The sequence below is a fragment of the Nipponia nippon genome, unplaced genomic scaffold (genome assembly GCF_047370975.1).
Source record: "Nipponia nippon isolate SJK-2023a ecotype South Korea unplaced genomic scaffold, ASM4737097v1 scaffold_6, whole genome shotgun sequence".
NCBI lineage: Eukaryota > Metazoa > Chordata > Aves > Pelecaniformes > Threskiornithidae > Nipponia > Nipponia nippon.
The window spans coordinates 36,373,647-36,385,972 of record NW_028262380.1 but is presented as its reverse complement, the minus strand read 5'-3'; the positions used below and the strand labels follow the sequence as shown (position 1 = coordinate 36,385,972).

Here is a 12,326-nt window from a genome sequence, read left to right as displayed (position 1 = left end):
AGACACAGGCAAACACCTGACCTTCATTTGTAAATTCTGCTCCATGAGTCAGATGCTAAAAGCATGGCATGCAGATGCTAAGCTTCATGTTCGTGTTGTGGACTGGACTTAAAATAACTTGCTCAGAGCAAAATAAGTCATTAGCCAAGCTAGAGAACCAAGTCTCCTAGTCAGGCTTTTCAACACCAGTATTTGCTGCCAGAATGTGTTTTAATACAACCAATACTACTCCCTGCACTTTCAGCTCTCTTTTAGAAAGAGATAGACTAATTTGTTAGCATGCCAATTTAACATCCCAGAGCACAACAGTTTCTCCTACCACATCAGCATAGACTTCATGAAGTCTCTTGAAACCCTGTGCAGGTCTAGACTCGTGCCTGTAGACTTACCTTGTCAAACATTCTGTTCAACAGTCTTGGTACTACAGGAAATATAGTTGGCTGCAGTGTTTTTAGGTCATCCATAAGCAGTCTGATATCCCCTTGAAAGAATCCTATCCGAGCTCCGTGGCACAGAACCACACACTGTTAGAAAAAAGTTAAAAAGTCTGAAAACATAGCATGTATAATGTGTTCTAGCTAATATGACAATCCTATGCAGAGCGGACAGCGGACACCTATACTGTAACTGGTATCCAGGTTACCAGGAGGAAAAAAGTGCTAAAAGCCTAAGGGCACCTGTACACCTCGGTTATGCTCTGTTCCCAGTCTTCAAAACACACATATATAGACATACACATAGATAAAAATGTATATATGCATATATACACACACTTTTTCAGTAGAAAGCTCAGGATTCCTAACTGAAATCCCAGGACAGTTTCTGGCTCCATGTGCCTTTTCACACTTGCCAGAGGCTGTTTGTTTCCTTACATAAATTGGGACATGACTACCTTCAACATACATATTGGCAATCTCACCTAAGGGAGAGGTGTTAATTCAACTTCAATACATACAGTAAATACCTGTGCCTCTACTGTATATAAGAAGTTTGAGGAAATTGCATCCTTTTGATAATTCATACCACCTAACTATGAGCTCAGAGGTCCTTATTAAGACTGTCAGTATTTAGACAACCTGAGCCCCCTCATCCTCAAAAATGAAGCCCCAGGTTTTGCTATATGGTAAAACAAGCTAGCTATCGGAGAGAACTTCAAACTTTGTCATTAAATGGCATTAAAAGCCATTTTAATTTCCTGGAAGAGAACTCCACTGAAACAAAATACCTCCCTTTTTTATGAAGTTTCTTGGAAGCAACGGTAAGTTTAACCAACTTAAGATTAGTTTTGTGTAAGCAAGCAGGATGCCACATTATAAAACAAATTTTTTAAGTTTGCGGACTAAAGAATGGCATGGATTTTTAATAGTGCACTGATTACGTTAGAAGGCATTTCTAGGCAGTGTACGTGTGCTAAGGGATTGTCTCACGTTCTAGTAAACCAGTTTCTTATTAACCCTAGCTCTAAGGTTAATGTTTATATTTTGGCATGAAGACCAATTGTCTAGTACTCACTGAATATTGTTTATGGGATATTGTTTTCCTGAACCTTACCTCAGGCTTTTACACACATGTGCAACAGTCAAAAAGGAATAGCATGTATCACTGGGATTTGAGACATGCATTCGGTAAGAAAAGCAAGCTTCTCAATAGTTCAGTACAAACATGCTTACCTCAACGATTCTCTCAAACATATGAGCCAAGGGCAGGAATGATATCAGAACGTCATCAGAGGAAGGCATAAATGTTTTCTGAAAGTGTTAGTAAAATTAAGTTTAATTCTCATTGATTCTCTATTTTGCCTAAGTTAAACACAACAATGAAATCTAGCGTCTAAACTCTAGAGCACAGCCTCCGCTTCAGTTTTCTTTGCAATGAAGCAGCATTGCCTTTCTTTCATTAAAAAAGTTACAGCAATGACTTCTAGCATGAGTAAACACACACTGCAGAAATGGTAATCTTTTGGAGTTGAGTACAGTGACCAGATTATTACAACTTTTGTTCATACGATTATGAATAGAAACAAATTCCGAGAGAAACCACAGAAAGTTCCACTATATACATTGGGAGGGAGGGGGACCAAAATAAGTAGTATGCCTTAGGGGGCTAAAAAAAACCCTACACACTTGCATCTTAGATGAGAAAGTTTGCTTATCCAATTTACCATAAGGTTGATAGCAAAAGTACCTTACACAATCTAACTGTGAGACCAATTGCTTAATTTAAAAACAATTCCATATGCAGAGTACTTGGCAAAGTAAGTATACAATTGTATTTAACTACATCTGCACGTGTTAGAACTTAGAACCATCTTCTCAGCTAGCCTGCAGATGAACCTTAGTAGTCTACCCTAAACTAAAAGTTAACATTGTATCAAGGAAAGACAGTTATGCTTCTTGCTCATTTAGGCAAGGGCTTTAATTATTTTGGGGGGTTAAAATACATTATAGCTTCTCCTGCCCGTAGTGGAAAAGGTTAGCCTCTACACAAACCCTGCGATATAGAGCTTGCACTAATGACAAACACTATAAGCCCATGGCAGAATGTAATGTAGATCCACATCAGGATCTTTATAACATTTTGCTTGGATCAGACCAAATTGTTAATCTGTCAGGTTCTTGACCCTGATATAAGCCAGTAAACATTGACTTCTGACCTAGCATGGGCAGCATGCTGTCAAGTTACATTTTCACTTGGATCTTACTAAAAGTTAAGACCAAAGTTAATGAGATTTCAATGTTGGTTCTACTCCCGAGATTCTTCCCTTCATGCAAATCCACAGTGTTAACCTTTGCAGTTTACCTCTGCAGTTTTCACAAAAGCTGAAGCATTGCTGACTATGTTTTGATGAGTGATCATAGCTCCTTTGGGGTTTCCTAAGGAAGAAGCACATCAGGATGCAACAGTGAAATTTTTAGATGCTTTAAATTACCAAGCAGTGGTAAAACCAATCTAATAGCATTTCAGTCAATCAGTCCCTTCTTAGATACTAATACCTTTCTTTGTATATCAATTAAAAAGGCAGAAAACTTGCTAATACACTTTCAAGAATAGCTGGTAACAGTAAAGTAGTAAGTTTGTGTTGAAGTCCTCAAATTTCATAAGGAGAGCAAATCCTTAAGAAATTGTCATGTTCCTTGGATGAGCTTCTCATTCAAAATTCAACACATCTGTGAAGATGCAGCTATCAAACCCAGACTAATATCTGTTCTCACATCTGCTTTAAAAGTGTAGCTTGTCATTGTACTCTTCCCTTTTGCTCCCTGCCTGTGTTGGATATTAACTGACAAGTGTCAGCAATGTGACATCTAGAGAGTAGTCTTACAGCAAGGTTGCACAGAGCTAAGGAACAAGTTTTGTTACTAGAGTACAAAAAAAGACTATGGGAGAATTGAAAGTCTGAAGTCTGATGCAGAGTCCTTATTATAACAGAAATACAGGTTCAGTACTTATTTCCAAGCCCAAAAAATGTAACACCTCCACCCCCGAATAATGCAACTCTACATCGATCAAGGGGGGACGGAAGGGTGTGGAATGAAAGGAAGCCTCACCATAAAACTTCCCCAGCTACTACTTGCCAAAAAGATGCAGCAGGAGAGAGTCTTGAAAAAAGTAGGAAGGCTTCCAAATTAATTTTGCACATACAGGATAATAAATTCTGTATAATGTAATGAGGTGTACCTGTCGTTCCACTGGTGAAACAGATGACTGCTAGATCTTCTGGCTTTGGAGGCTATAAGAGTTAAGAAAGTAAGTATTAGTATGGTTAAGATAGCAAGGAAAAAGATTCTCAGACAAAACATTCAAATACTAGTGTTACTTTTGAGCTATGGGAGACAGGGAGATTTGCTAGTTTCATCTACAGAATTCTATCCAGCTTCAGATTAAGTAACTTGAACTAATTTCATACTTACTATAGGTTTTTGCCTGTGTGCTCTTCCCAGCTCCTATGGAAAGGAAAGGGGAGAGACAGTTTAGACATGAGCACGTAAACTTTTTTGCTTTAAATTTACTAGACAAACACTACCAAACACCATAATATTCCATTATTTAGACTCTCTGTTAAGGCATTTTAACTTCTAGAAGGGTAACAAAGGCTTTAAAGGGTATTTTAAAGATATCTAGAATAACTACCATGTTCTACAAATACAAAAGTGATAACTAATCTGAAACTTACAGGTATTTTTTCCAGCTAGTGTACCAGAAGTCACTCACTAGAGAAGCTTGAGGTTAAGCAGTGTTATGACAAGCCAGAGCAGGCAATCAATCCTATACCTCATGCAGAAGACATGTGCCACTGACAACCACTGAATAGATGAAACAAGATTCCTCTCAGTAAGCACCTCACACCATCACTGCTTGTGAAAAGGAAGACGAGTTTCCCCATGAAGGGTCGTTGGTGGTTTGTACTCCTTTCATACTGAAGAGCAGAGAGCACAAGATTCTCTCCTCCAGAATCTCTTCTCCTTCCCTCTCTCTGAATGATTATTCAGGCCTGACCATTAATGATGCCATAGCTTTTTAGGCAGAAGGGAATGGATACCACGAAGATCCTTTTATCATCAAGGATACAGTGATTAAGAGGAAAGATTTGAAAGCTCATGTTCAATATCTATGAGCTTTAAAGCTTTCAAATCAAGACATATTTACTGTCATGCCTATTAAAGACTAGAAACAATACTAGTTTAAGGACTTGTGCAAATTAAATTGGACCTTTTGTTAAGTATAGCTTTGGAAGCACCCTTTGAGGGCAGACACATTAACTTCACTATTGCCTTTACATTCCAAGTACACAATAATAGCTCTATGCATTCCTTTACTAGCCCTAGACTTCCTTTAGTATGATGTACCTCTTAGATTACCCAAAGAAGTTTAAGAAAAAGGGGAAGTCTAGAAACAGTTAACATTCCCATACCTGTAAGTTTGTCCTTTTGAAACAGTGCCATTATGCAAAAGTTTACCACTACAACAAGCAGCTGTCCGCTCAAAACAGCATCTGCATTTCAACTACCACCAGAAGCTCAATACTTCCCTACCGCCTGTTTTGCTAAGATCTAGTATTTACTGAATATACAACTAAGATCTCCACACATTTCTTTTGATGTCCTTTAACAGAACTCCTCTCTTCCTATTGAAGAGCCATTTATTCACAGCTACTCACCACAGCATACATACAGATACTAGGCATCAGAAACCAAGCTTATAGCATCTGGAAGATACACAGAGGAACTGGTCACATAACCTATTAAGCACAGCTAAGCAATAACCTCCAGCCAGAAATCCAGAAAACAAGTGCTTAAAGCTAGAAATAGTCATTCTATTCTAATCTAAGCTCCTAAATAGTTCATAGTTGCCTTTCAGCAGACACTAAAAGCCTCTACCTCTTAAAAAAAGATGACAAAACTTATTCCTGCTCACTGAAACACTGTTAGAAATATTTAAGTTTGCCTAACTTCTGAAATTTAGACAAGAGGCTCTTGGAGCACCTATTACTGCATTAATACAAACATCAAGTGTTGCTGCTAAGTAAGAGCTACAAAGGACTACTGGATGTCACTACTTAAGCATCTAAACTTCTAACTTAAAGATAACATTCACCCTCTGGTTTTGTTTTTCTGTAGCTAGAAGATCCAGTGGAAAGCATCTTCCTCCACCAAAAATTGGAGTTAAACTTAAGGAAAGAAGCTGATTTTAGTGTACTAACTTGCAGTTGGGCCAATCTTTTTCCAAGTTTAACCCAACCCTTTTGCCAATGAGCTACAGTACTGTGTAAGTCACTTACTCCGCATGATGTTTTTAGCCCCATTTCAACCTGGCAGTCTTGCTGAGACTGGTTAGCAACAATACAGTTAATCATCTTTTAAAAGACATGCTGGCATTTTTGTATCTTTACCAGAAGGTGGCCCTATTAACATAGCAGTTAAGACTGCTGTGAAAACAAGTTCAGTGAAATGAAGTATTTCACACCAGTTACTGACACCTGCACAAGACAAGCACACGTAGAGATACCCAAGTCCTAGTGAGCCAAGTCTTCCCCAGAACTCCAGCTGGAACCAGGCTAAACCCGGTTTCATAATCTCCCAGTAAAGATATACTTTATGCAGTTTGATCCTGGGACAGAGTTCTCCAAATAATGAGTGAAGTTATAAAATAAACTTGCATAAGAGATCTAGGCAGACAAAATAACTACAAGCAAAACAAAGACTTGAACATTAGGTCGCTAAGCAAAATGGTTTCTACTTCCAAAACCTGGAAGTCTCATTCCCCTACATTACTATACACTTACCCTGGAACAGTTTACTGCCATTTTCCTCCTCCCCCAGAAAACACTTTGTAGATTCAGTGTACAGCAGAAGATGCCATTTTTCAGAAGACCAAAACCCACACACGCTCTTTTTGAAAGAAGTATTTCTGAAGTATTAGTCACAGTAATAATTACCATGTTACTGCTTCACATGGGCAAGCCTTAACACTCAGATCTGATGTTTGGTCTGGACTATGTTAACAAGCTTTCGTTCTGTCATCTTGGCATATATACTTTTACATTTCGAGCATTGTGAAATACTATCAGTAAGTTGTTTTCCTTCTATTTTAATATTTTTTGTGTAAACTTCAAACCAAGAGATAGTTAAGTATTTTGAAACTAATCCACCACATTTTCTTCACAGTCCTAAAACCTGTTCAACACACACTGTCTTCTTCCTCCACAAGTAAGTGGGATGAAAGCAGTAAAGTAGGTTAAGTGTGCTTACCTCTATATCTCTCATGCTGAAGACTTCCACCCCACACTTTTTGCCACGTTCCACAAGATCCAAGCCAAAAGGCTCCATGATGACAATGGTGTTGAGTACTGGAGTTTCCCCCTTTTCCACACTGGTTAGCAGAAGTTTGGCCTTGTCAGGTTTGTCACAGAAAACCAATGACAAGTCAGCTGATGAAAGAGAACAACATTATCAATATGACAAATTGAGTTTAGGCTAGATCCATACATACTTCAGAACACGATAATGGAAGACTCTTCTGAAGAAGGCTACAGTTCTGCCCTTGCTCAGCTCTGCCATCATACATTCAGTCACTGAACTACTGAAAGCATCCTACCTTTGTTCACGATGTATGTAATTGCTTCAGTTCCCAGTGTATCATAGAGTGGCACCACCACCATGGAGAACGCATAACATCCCTGTTCAATGATAACCCACTGCACAAAAAGAAGAGATGCAAGTCACTGTGTGTGTATCATAACAGACCTGCAAGAAAGACTCACATTTGGATTCTAACAAGGAAGTTAACAGGACAGAGCTCATTTGGACAAGTCTTTCTAAAAAATAAGTGGCAGTTTGTATCATTTGTTTACTTTGAAAACCTACTACATTTTTATCTGTGGAAGGAGGAAAGAAAAAACAAACAATAAGGAACTATGGGAAAGAATCCAATCCAATAAAATTCAACTCTGCCCCTAACAATAATTTTAAGTACTTTTGAAAAAACAGTTAACATTAACTATCTCCTTAGTTTACCTATTAACAGAGAAAAACTTGGAATAAGAGTACAATATTTTTCTTGGTTTTAGGTTATTGAGGTAACCAAAGCCTTCAATATTCCATATTACCATGGTATATGAATCAGTGAAGGACTTGCTCATGTGTGTCAAGACATTAAATTTATATACACACAGTATTCTTACCTTTACATTATCTGCATCTCATTTGCTGGCCAGACATGCAACATACACAGTTAAACTAGAAGTCCTTTGGAAAGCCAGCCCCAGAAAATTTTTCAGCGTTTCTCAAGACTAACTATTGTTCTTTAGAGGAATCTAATCTGAAGACTTCTATTAAAAATGCAATCACACCCCTGCAAGCTGCAGTAAGAAGAATTTGCCTGCTAACAAGTGCAGTACTCAATGAACATAGTGGATATTGCAGCCTTATTGTATGTGATGCAAGCTGGTAATGCTTTACAGGAAGCCTGATTTCATCCAAAGTACCATCAAGGTAAAATAGTCATGCAATTCTTTTTCCAGACAGTAGGTTTTGGGTATAGTTTGTGAACAACTAGCTACACCAAAATACAGGGTAGCATGCAACTCCTGAAATGGGAGCCTCCAGACACATGAAGAGGCCAGTGGAACTGGAACAGTTCAGTTTTCCCCATCAAAGAGTGACAAAAATTCTCAGACACAGTACCTTTAGTCAGTTCCAGTTACAGGAACAACATAACATGCATCTTTGAAAGTTATCAGAACTTACAATTCAACAAGGATTGCATTAACAAGGGTGCTTGTTTCCCTTCCCCACCCCCAAACTTTGTCACACTTTCCAGTGTTTCTGCAGGACACTAGCCAGCTACCTCACCCCTGTATGACGACGAGTTTCAACATCATTCAGCTGGTTATTCCACATAATATCTAATGTAGAGGCTATGTTAACAAAGTTGCTAAATCTCAGTTTTACAAACTGTTTATTATTGGCAAGTTTCCTAAAGTAAGTTCTCAGACTGAGACAGCCTTAAACGCAGGGCATTTTTCTGAAAGCATTTACTCATTAGGCAGGTTGTACACCTCTCGTCCAAAAAGACTTCTTATAAAACTAGTATAAGGCCAGCTGACAGGTAACTAGACTTTCATGCAGACATTAGACATACTGATAAGTCTACGCAGGCACACCTATACCAGCCATGAAACAGTCCACTGAGGAGTTCTTCCCAGATGGCATCCACCTGTACATGTAACAAGGGGCAGCTGTATTGCTGTTCAGCAGCCTGAAGTTTAGTAGTTATTTTAATAGGGTGGTGGTCTACTACAGTAGACTTCAGAAGCTGCACACAGTGATAAAAGTTTCTGTTGCAGCCTCCAACAACTCTTGCATGCCATCATTCTCAACACAACAACCAGCAACTTTATTTCCTGGACAAGACTTTTTCTTCCATTTTAGCTTCTAAAGTTAAAAGTATTTAAATACAACTATCAAACCTTGACACCCGAGTTCTCTTGAAGCCCAAGCAAGCAACTAATAATGAATAGAGACAGCAGTCTGAAAGTTTCAATTTGTTTTCTAACATGGTTCTGATCTTCTATTAAAGGACACTGTATATTTCACTGTCCTGTTTTCTCAATCCAAAACACAACCTTGCTTGCAGAAGAGATCATCTGTTTTCCAGTTACTCAGAGAAAGTAGTATTTTTATTTATAAATCCAAGTTTGGTTTTTTTGGTGAACATTTAAGCAAGTAACATGCTAGGATTTTCCCCGTTAGGGGATTTCCCCAGCAGTTGTTCCCTGAACTGACAAATGTGAATCATTTCACACAAAAAAACTTCACATAATCTCCTGTCTGGATTAGTGATTATGTTGGAGATGTCACAACACCCATCCAGCAGTTTTCAGCAGGGAAAATACCAGATTTAAAATTGCTGGTTTAAACAAGTCTTTCCAGCTCATTCCTGGCCCAACTCAAAGCCTGCTGGAGCAATGCAACTCAAGCACATTTTGTCTCTGTGATCCAAGAGCAGACCACACAACCATGCTCTCCTTCAGAAAATCCACTGACCCAGCAGTCAAAGACTTTGCACCCAAAGGTCTATAAAGAAACAATTCAAACCAGCACAATGCTAACATCTGGCTCCCTTCTTCACTTTCGCTTCATAATGTTGTAAGCGTAGGAGACTGAACTGAAGAGTCTCTAACACCATGTCATTTAACAGCTTCCTAGCTGCAGACATCCCAGCTTTTTTTATTACAGAAATAAAACTGTAGCTGTTAGAACTGGAATTCTAGCAGGAAAATCCAAACAGCAAACTACTGCAGATTTAAGAGTCTGGAAAAAACGTTAGTTTTTTCCTCCATCTGTACAAGGCTAGAATTAGGGGTTTTTTTGTGCTGTGGATTGGAGAGGAGGAAGGAGGTCAAGGTGACTTGTCACACAGCTTGCATTTTAATGACAGCAGGGAAGGCTCAGTGACAAATTGAAATCAGAAGAGATCCAACAGCAAGCTCTTGTCCAGCATGACCAAGACACTGATACAACTTCTAACCCTGTCAACACTGCAGATAGCTCCAGATAATGGCATCCAGCTGGGAGTGTTTAATCAAGAGGGACAGCACATTTTTGACAAAACTTAAGAACCAGTCTCCTGTCTTAATACAGGTTTGGATTGAACTACCTTAATGCAGCAAGTACCAGCTCAAGCTACTAAGCATATAAACATAGTTAGAGAAATTCACTCCTATTAAATAGATTTAATAAATAAGTCTAGAGAATAAATATTTATGAATATTTCATAATATTTTTATAAACAGCAGCCTAGAACCACTTCTGGGGTAAAATGGGTAGACACTAGCTAATTAATCTAAATGTTCCTATAGTTGTCTCAGGTTCATAACATCATATTGCTTTGTCAGGTGATCTTCTTTAATCATGTCGCTTCCTTTAGTCTTTCTGCCCCCTTATTAAACTGCAATTAATTTTCAATTTTTGCCTTCATCAGCAGTTCTCCCTCCCAGAATCTTTGTGCCCCAGGGCCTCTGCCAGAGACAGAACTATCACCTTTATCCATCTTCTATTTGTCCAAATATTTAATCACTAAGTGTTTCTTTGGGTTTTGAAAGGTTTAAACACCTCTGACTTCCAACCACTTTCAATTACCTTGTACGCCAACGTCACTTTTTAAGAGAAAGCAAATGGTGATTACATTCACTAAGTACCACATCAGCTTCCCATTAAACAGCCCTCCTCTATAAACTGGAAAGAGGAGAGAATGAGTTAAGGTCTTCTGGATTCCCTGATTCTCTTCCTGCTCTCCAGCCTTCTGCATTCAGCTCTGGGAGCAAAAAAAAAAACCACCAATATAAGACACTAACAGTTGTGTCAATTATCAGTTTTGGTTCTTAGCTGAAGATGCCATGACTCTGGCTTGTGGATCTACAGTGTCAGCCTCTAGCCTTTTCCCAGCACCAAATGGACTCTTAGTAGGGAAGCTCAGTACACTGCCAAAAAGCAACAGATATAGGAGTGGGCCAATTCAATAACAGCTAGACAATCAATACACACACTGGCAATTAAATTACCTCAGGTCTGTTTTGTGAAAAGATTCCTATATATTGAGCACGAGATGGTTTGAAGCCTCGGTGAAGTAATGCAGAGCCCACACACTCAGCTCTGTCTAAAACCTAGACGGGCAAAAAAGAGAGAGAGAAAAAAAATAGAAAGCAAGCTCATCAGTATACACCCCTCAACATTACTGAACCTTAAGTCTTACAAAAAGGCAGCCAATAACTGGTAGGAAGTAGACAGAAGTTTTCTAGGCTATTTTGGATGTCCTGTGACTTTGATAACCTAAACATTGCAGTGCCATTACACTGCACTGATTGTAGATACCACACTTGCATTCAATATGCAGCAGCAGAGACACTTAATCCAGTTGGACTTGAAAGCGTTAAGTGTAAGTTCAAATGTTAAGCTCACATACGTAGAAAAGGCTGGCTATTTTGTTTTATCTGTATTAAACCCCAGAAGTGACCCTGGAATTATTCAACATTATATTTCTGCTCAATCACAAGCACTAGATATGCTATCCTTTTGCTTCATTCAGTGGCTATGGGAATAGCACTTCTCCCTTCAAAAAGCGGGAGAAGAAAGAGGCAAAACCCAGCTAGTTCTATAAACAAAGCCTGGGAAGGCAATTTTCTAAATTCTTTCCATATAGCACATGACCTGAATCCATGTTAGTCACATGACTCAGAAAAGCTTTATTAAGGAGAGGTTGCACCTAACAGTGCCCAGCAAAATCACCTTGGAGAAAGTGAGGTCTGCTACATACAAAAGGTGTTTAATGACCTTAACAGTATGCAATAGGCAAGGTTTATGCAAATTCGAAGACAATAACTGATTAAATCAGGAATGAGCTAAAAGTGCACAGCTGTTAAAGATTTACATAAAGATTTTTAGCAATCATGAAGGAGCATGCTACTAGGTAGAAGACTATCTGTTAACACTCTATACAACCATCATTCAGCACTATGGAGACAAGTTGTCAGGAAGCACAAGTAATATCTATAGATATGACTTTTCCTAGTGTAAAGTGAGCCTCTCAGAAGCAAGCACCTAAAGTAGTAGCAGCCTGAGTCCCTGAATAGTACTTCAAAGCTGCAGCCCTTCAGAGGCAGTGTCCAAGTTCTAAACAATTCAGCAATGAGATGCTAAAAGCTGCCAAGATAACCCCCCAAAAAATCTGAAATAAAACTGTATCATAAGTATCTCCTGCACTTACTTCATTTCTTTTCTACCCCTTGCACATATTTGAGGCTGTTCCTTTAAGATACTCTAATAGGA

The 12,326-nt window shown here is 38.7% G+C and overlaps 1 protein-coding gene across 3 annotated transcripts in view; it reads right to left on the bottom strand.

Moving 5' to 3' along the window:
- Positions 1 to 12,326, bottom strand: part of ACSL1 (acyl-CoA synthetase long chain family member 1) — a 48,559-nt gene that overhangs the window by 10,940 nt on the left and 25,293 nt on the right. For all 3 annotated transcript variants that reach the window (XM_087737809.1, XM_087737807.1, XM_087737808.1), the window contains exons 5-12: positions 11,063 to 11,164; positions 7,096 to 7,195; positions 6,750 to 6,928; positions 3,912 to 3,944; positions 3,679 to 3,730; positions 2,800 to 2,873; positions 1,671 to 1,748; positions 390 to 524 (exon numbers count right to left, since the gene is read on the bottom strand). In XM_087737809.1, the coding sequence (XP_087593935.1) occupies positions 390 to 524; positions 1,671 to 1,748; positions 2,800 to 2,873; positions 3,679 to 3,730; positions 3,912 to 3,944; positions 6,750 to 6,928; positions 7,096 to 7,195; positions 11,063 to 11,164 (753 nt within the window). The remainder of the gene's footprint in view (positions 1 to 389; positions 525 to 1,670; positions 1,749 to 2,799; positions 2,874 to 3,678; positions 3,731 to 3,911; positions 3,945 to 6,749; positions 6,929 to 7,095; positions 7,196 to 11,062; positions 11,165 to 12,326) is intronic.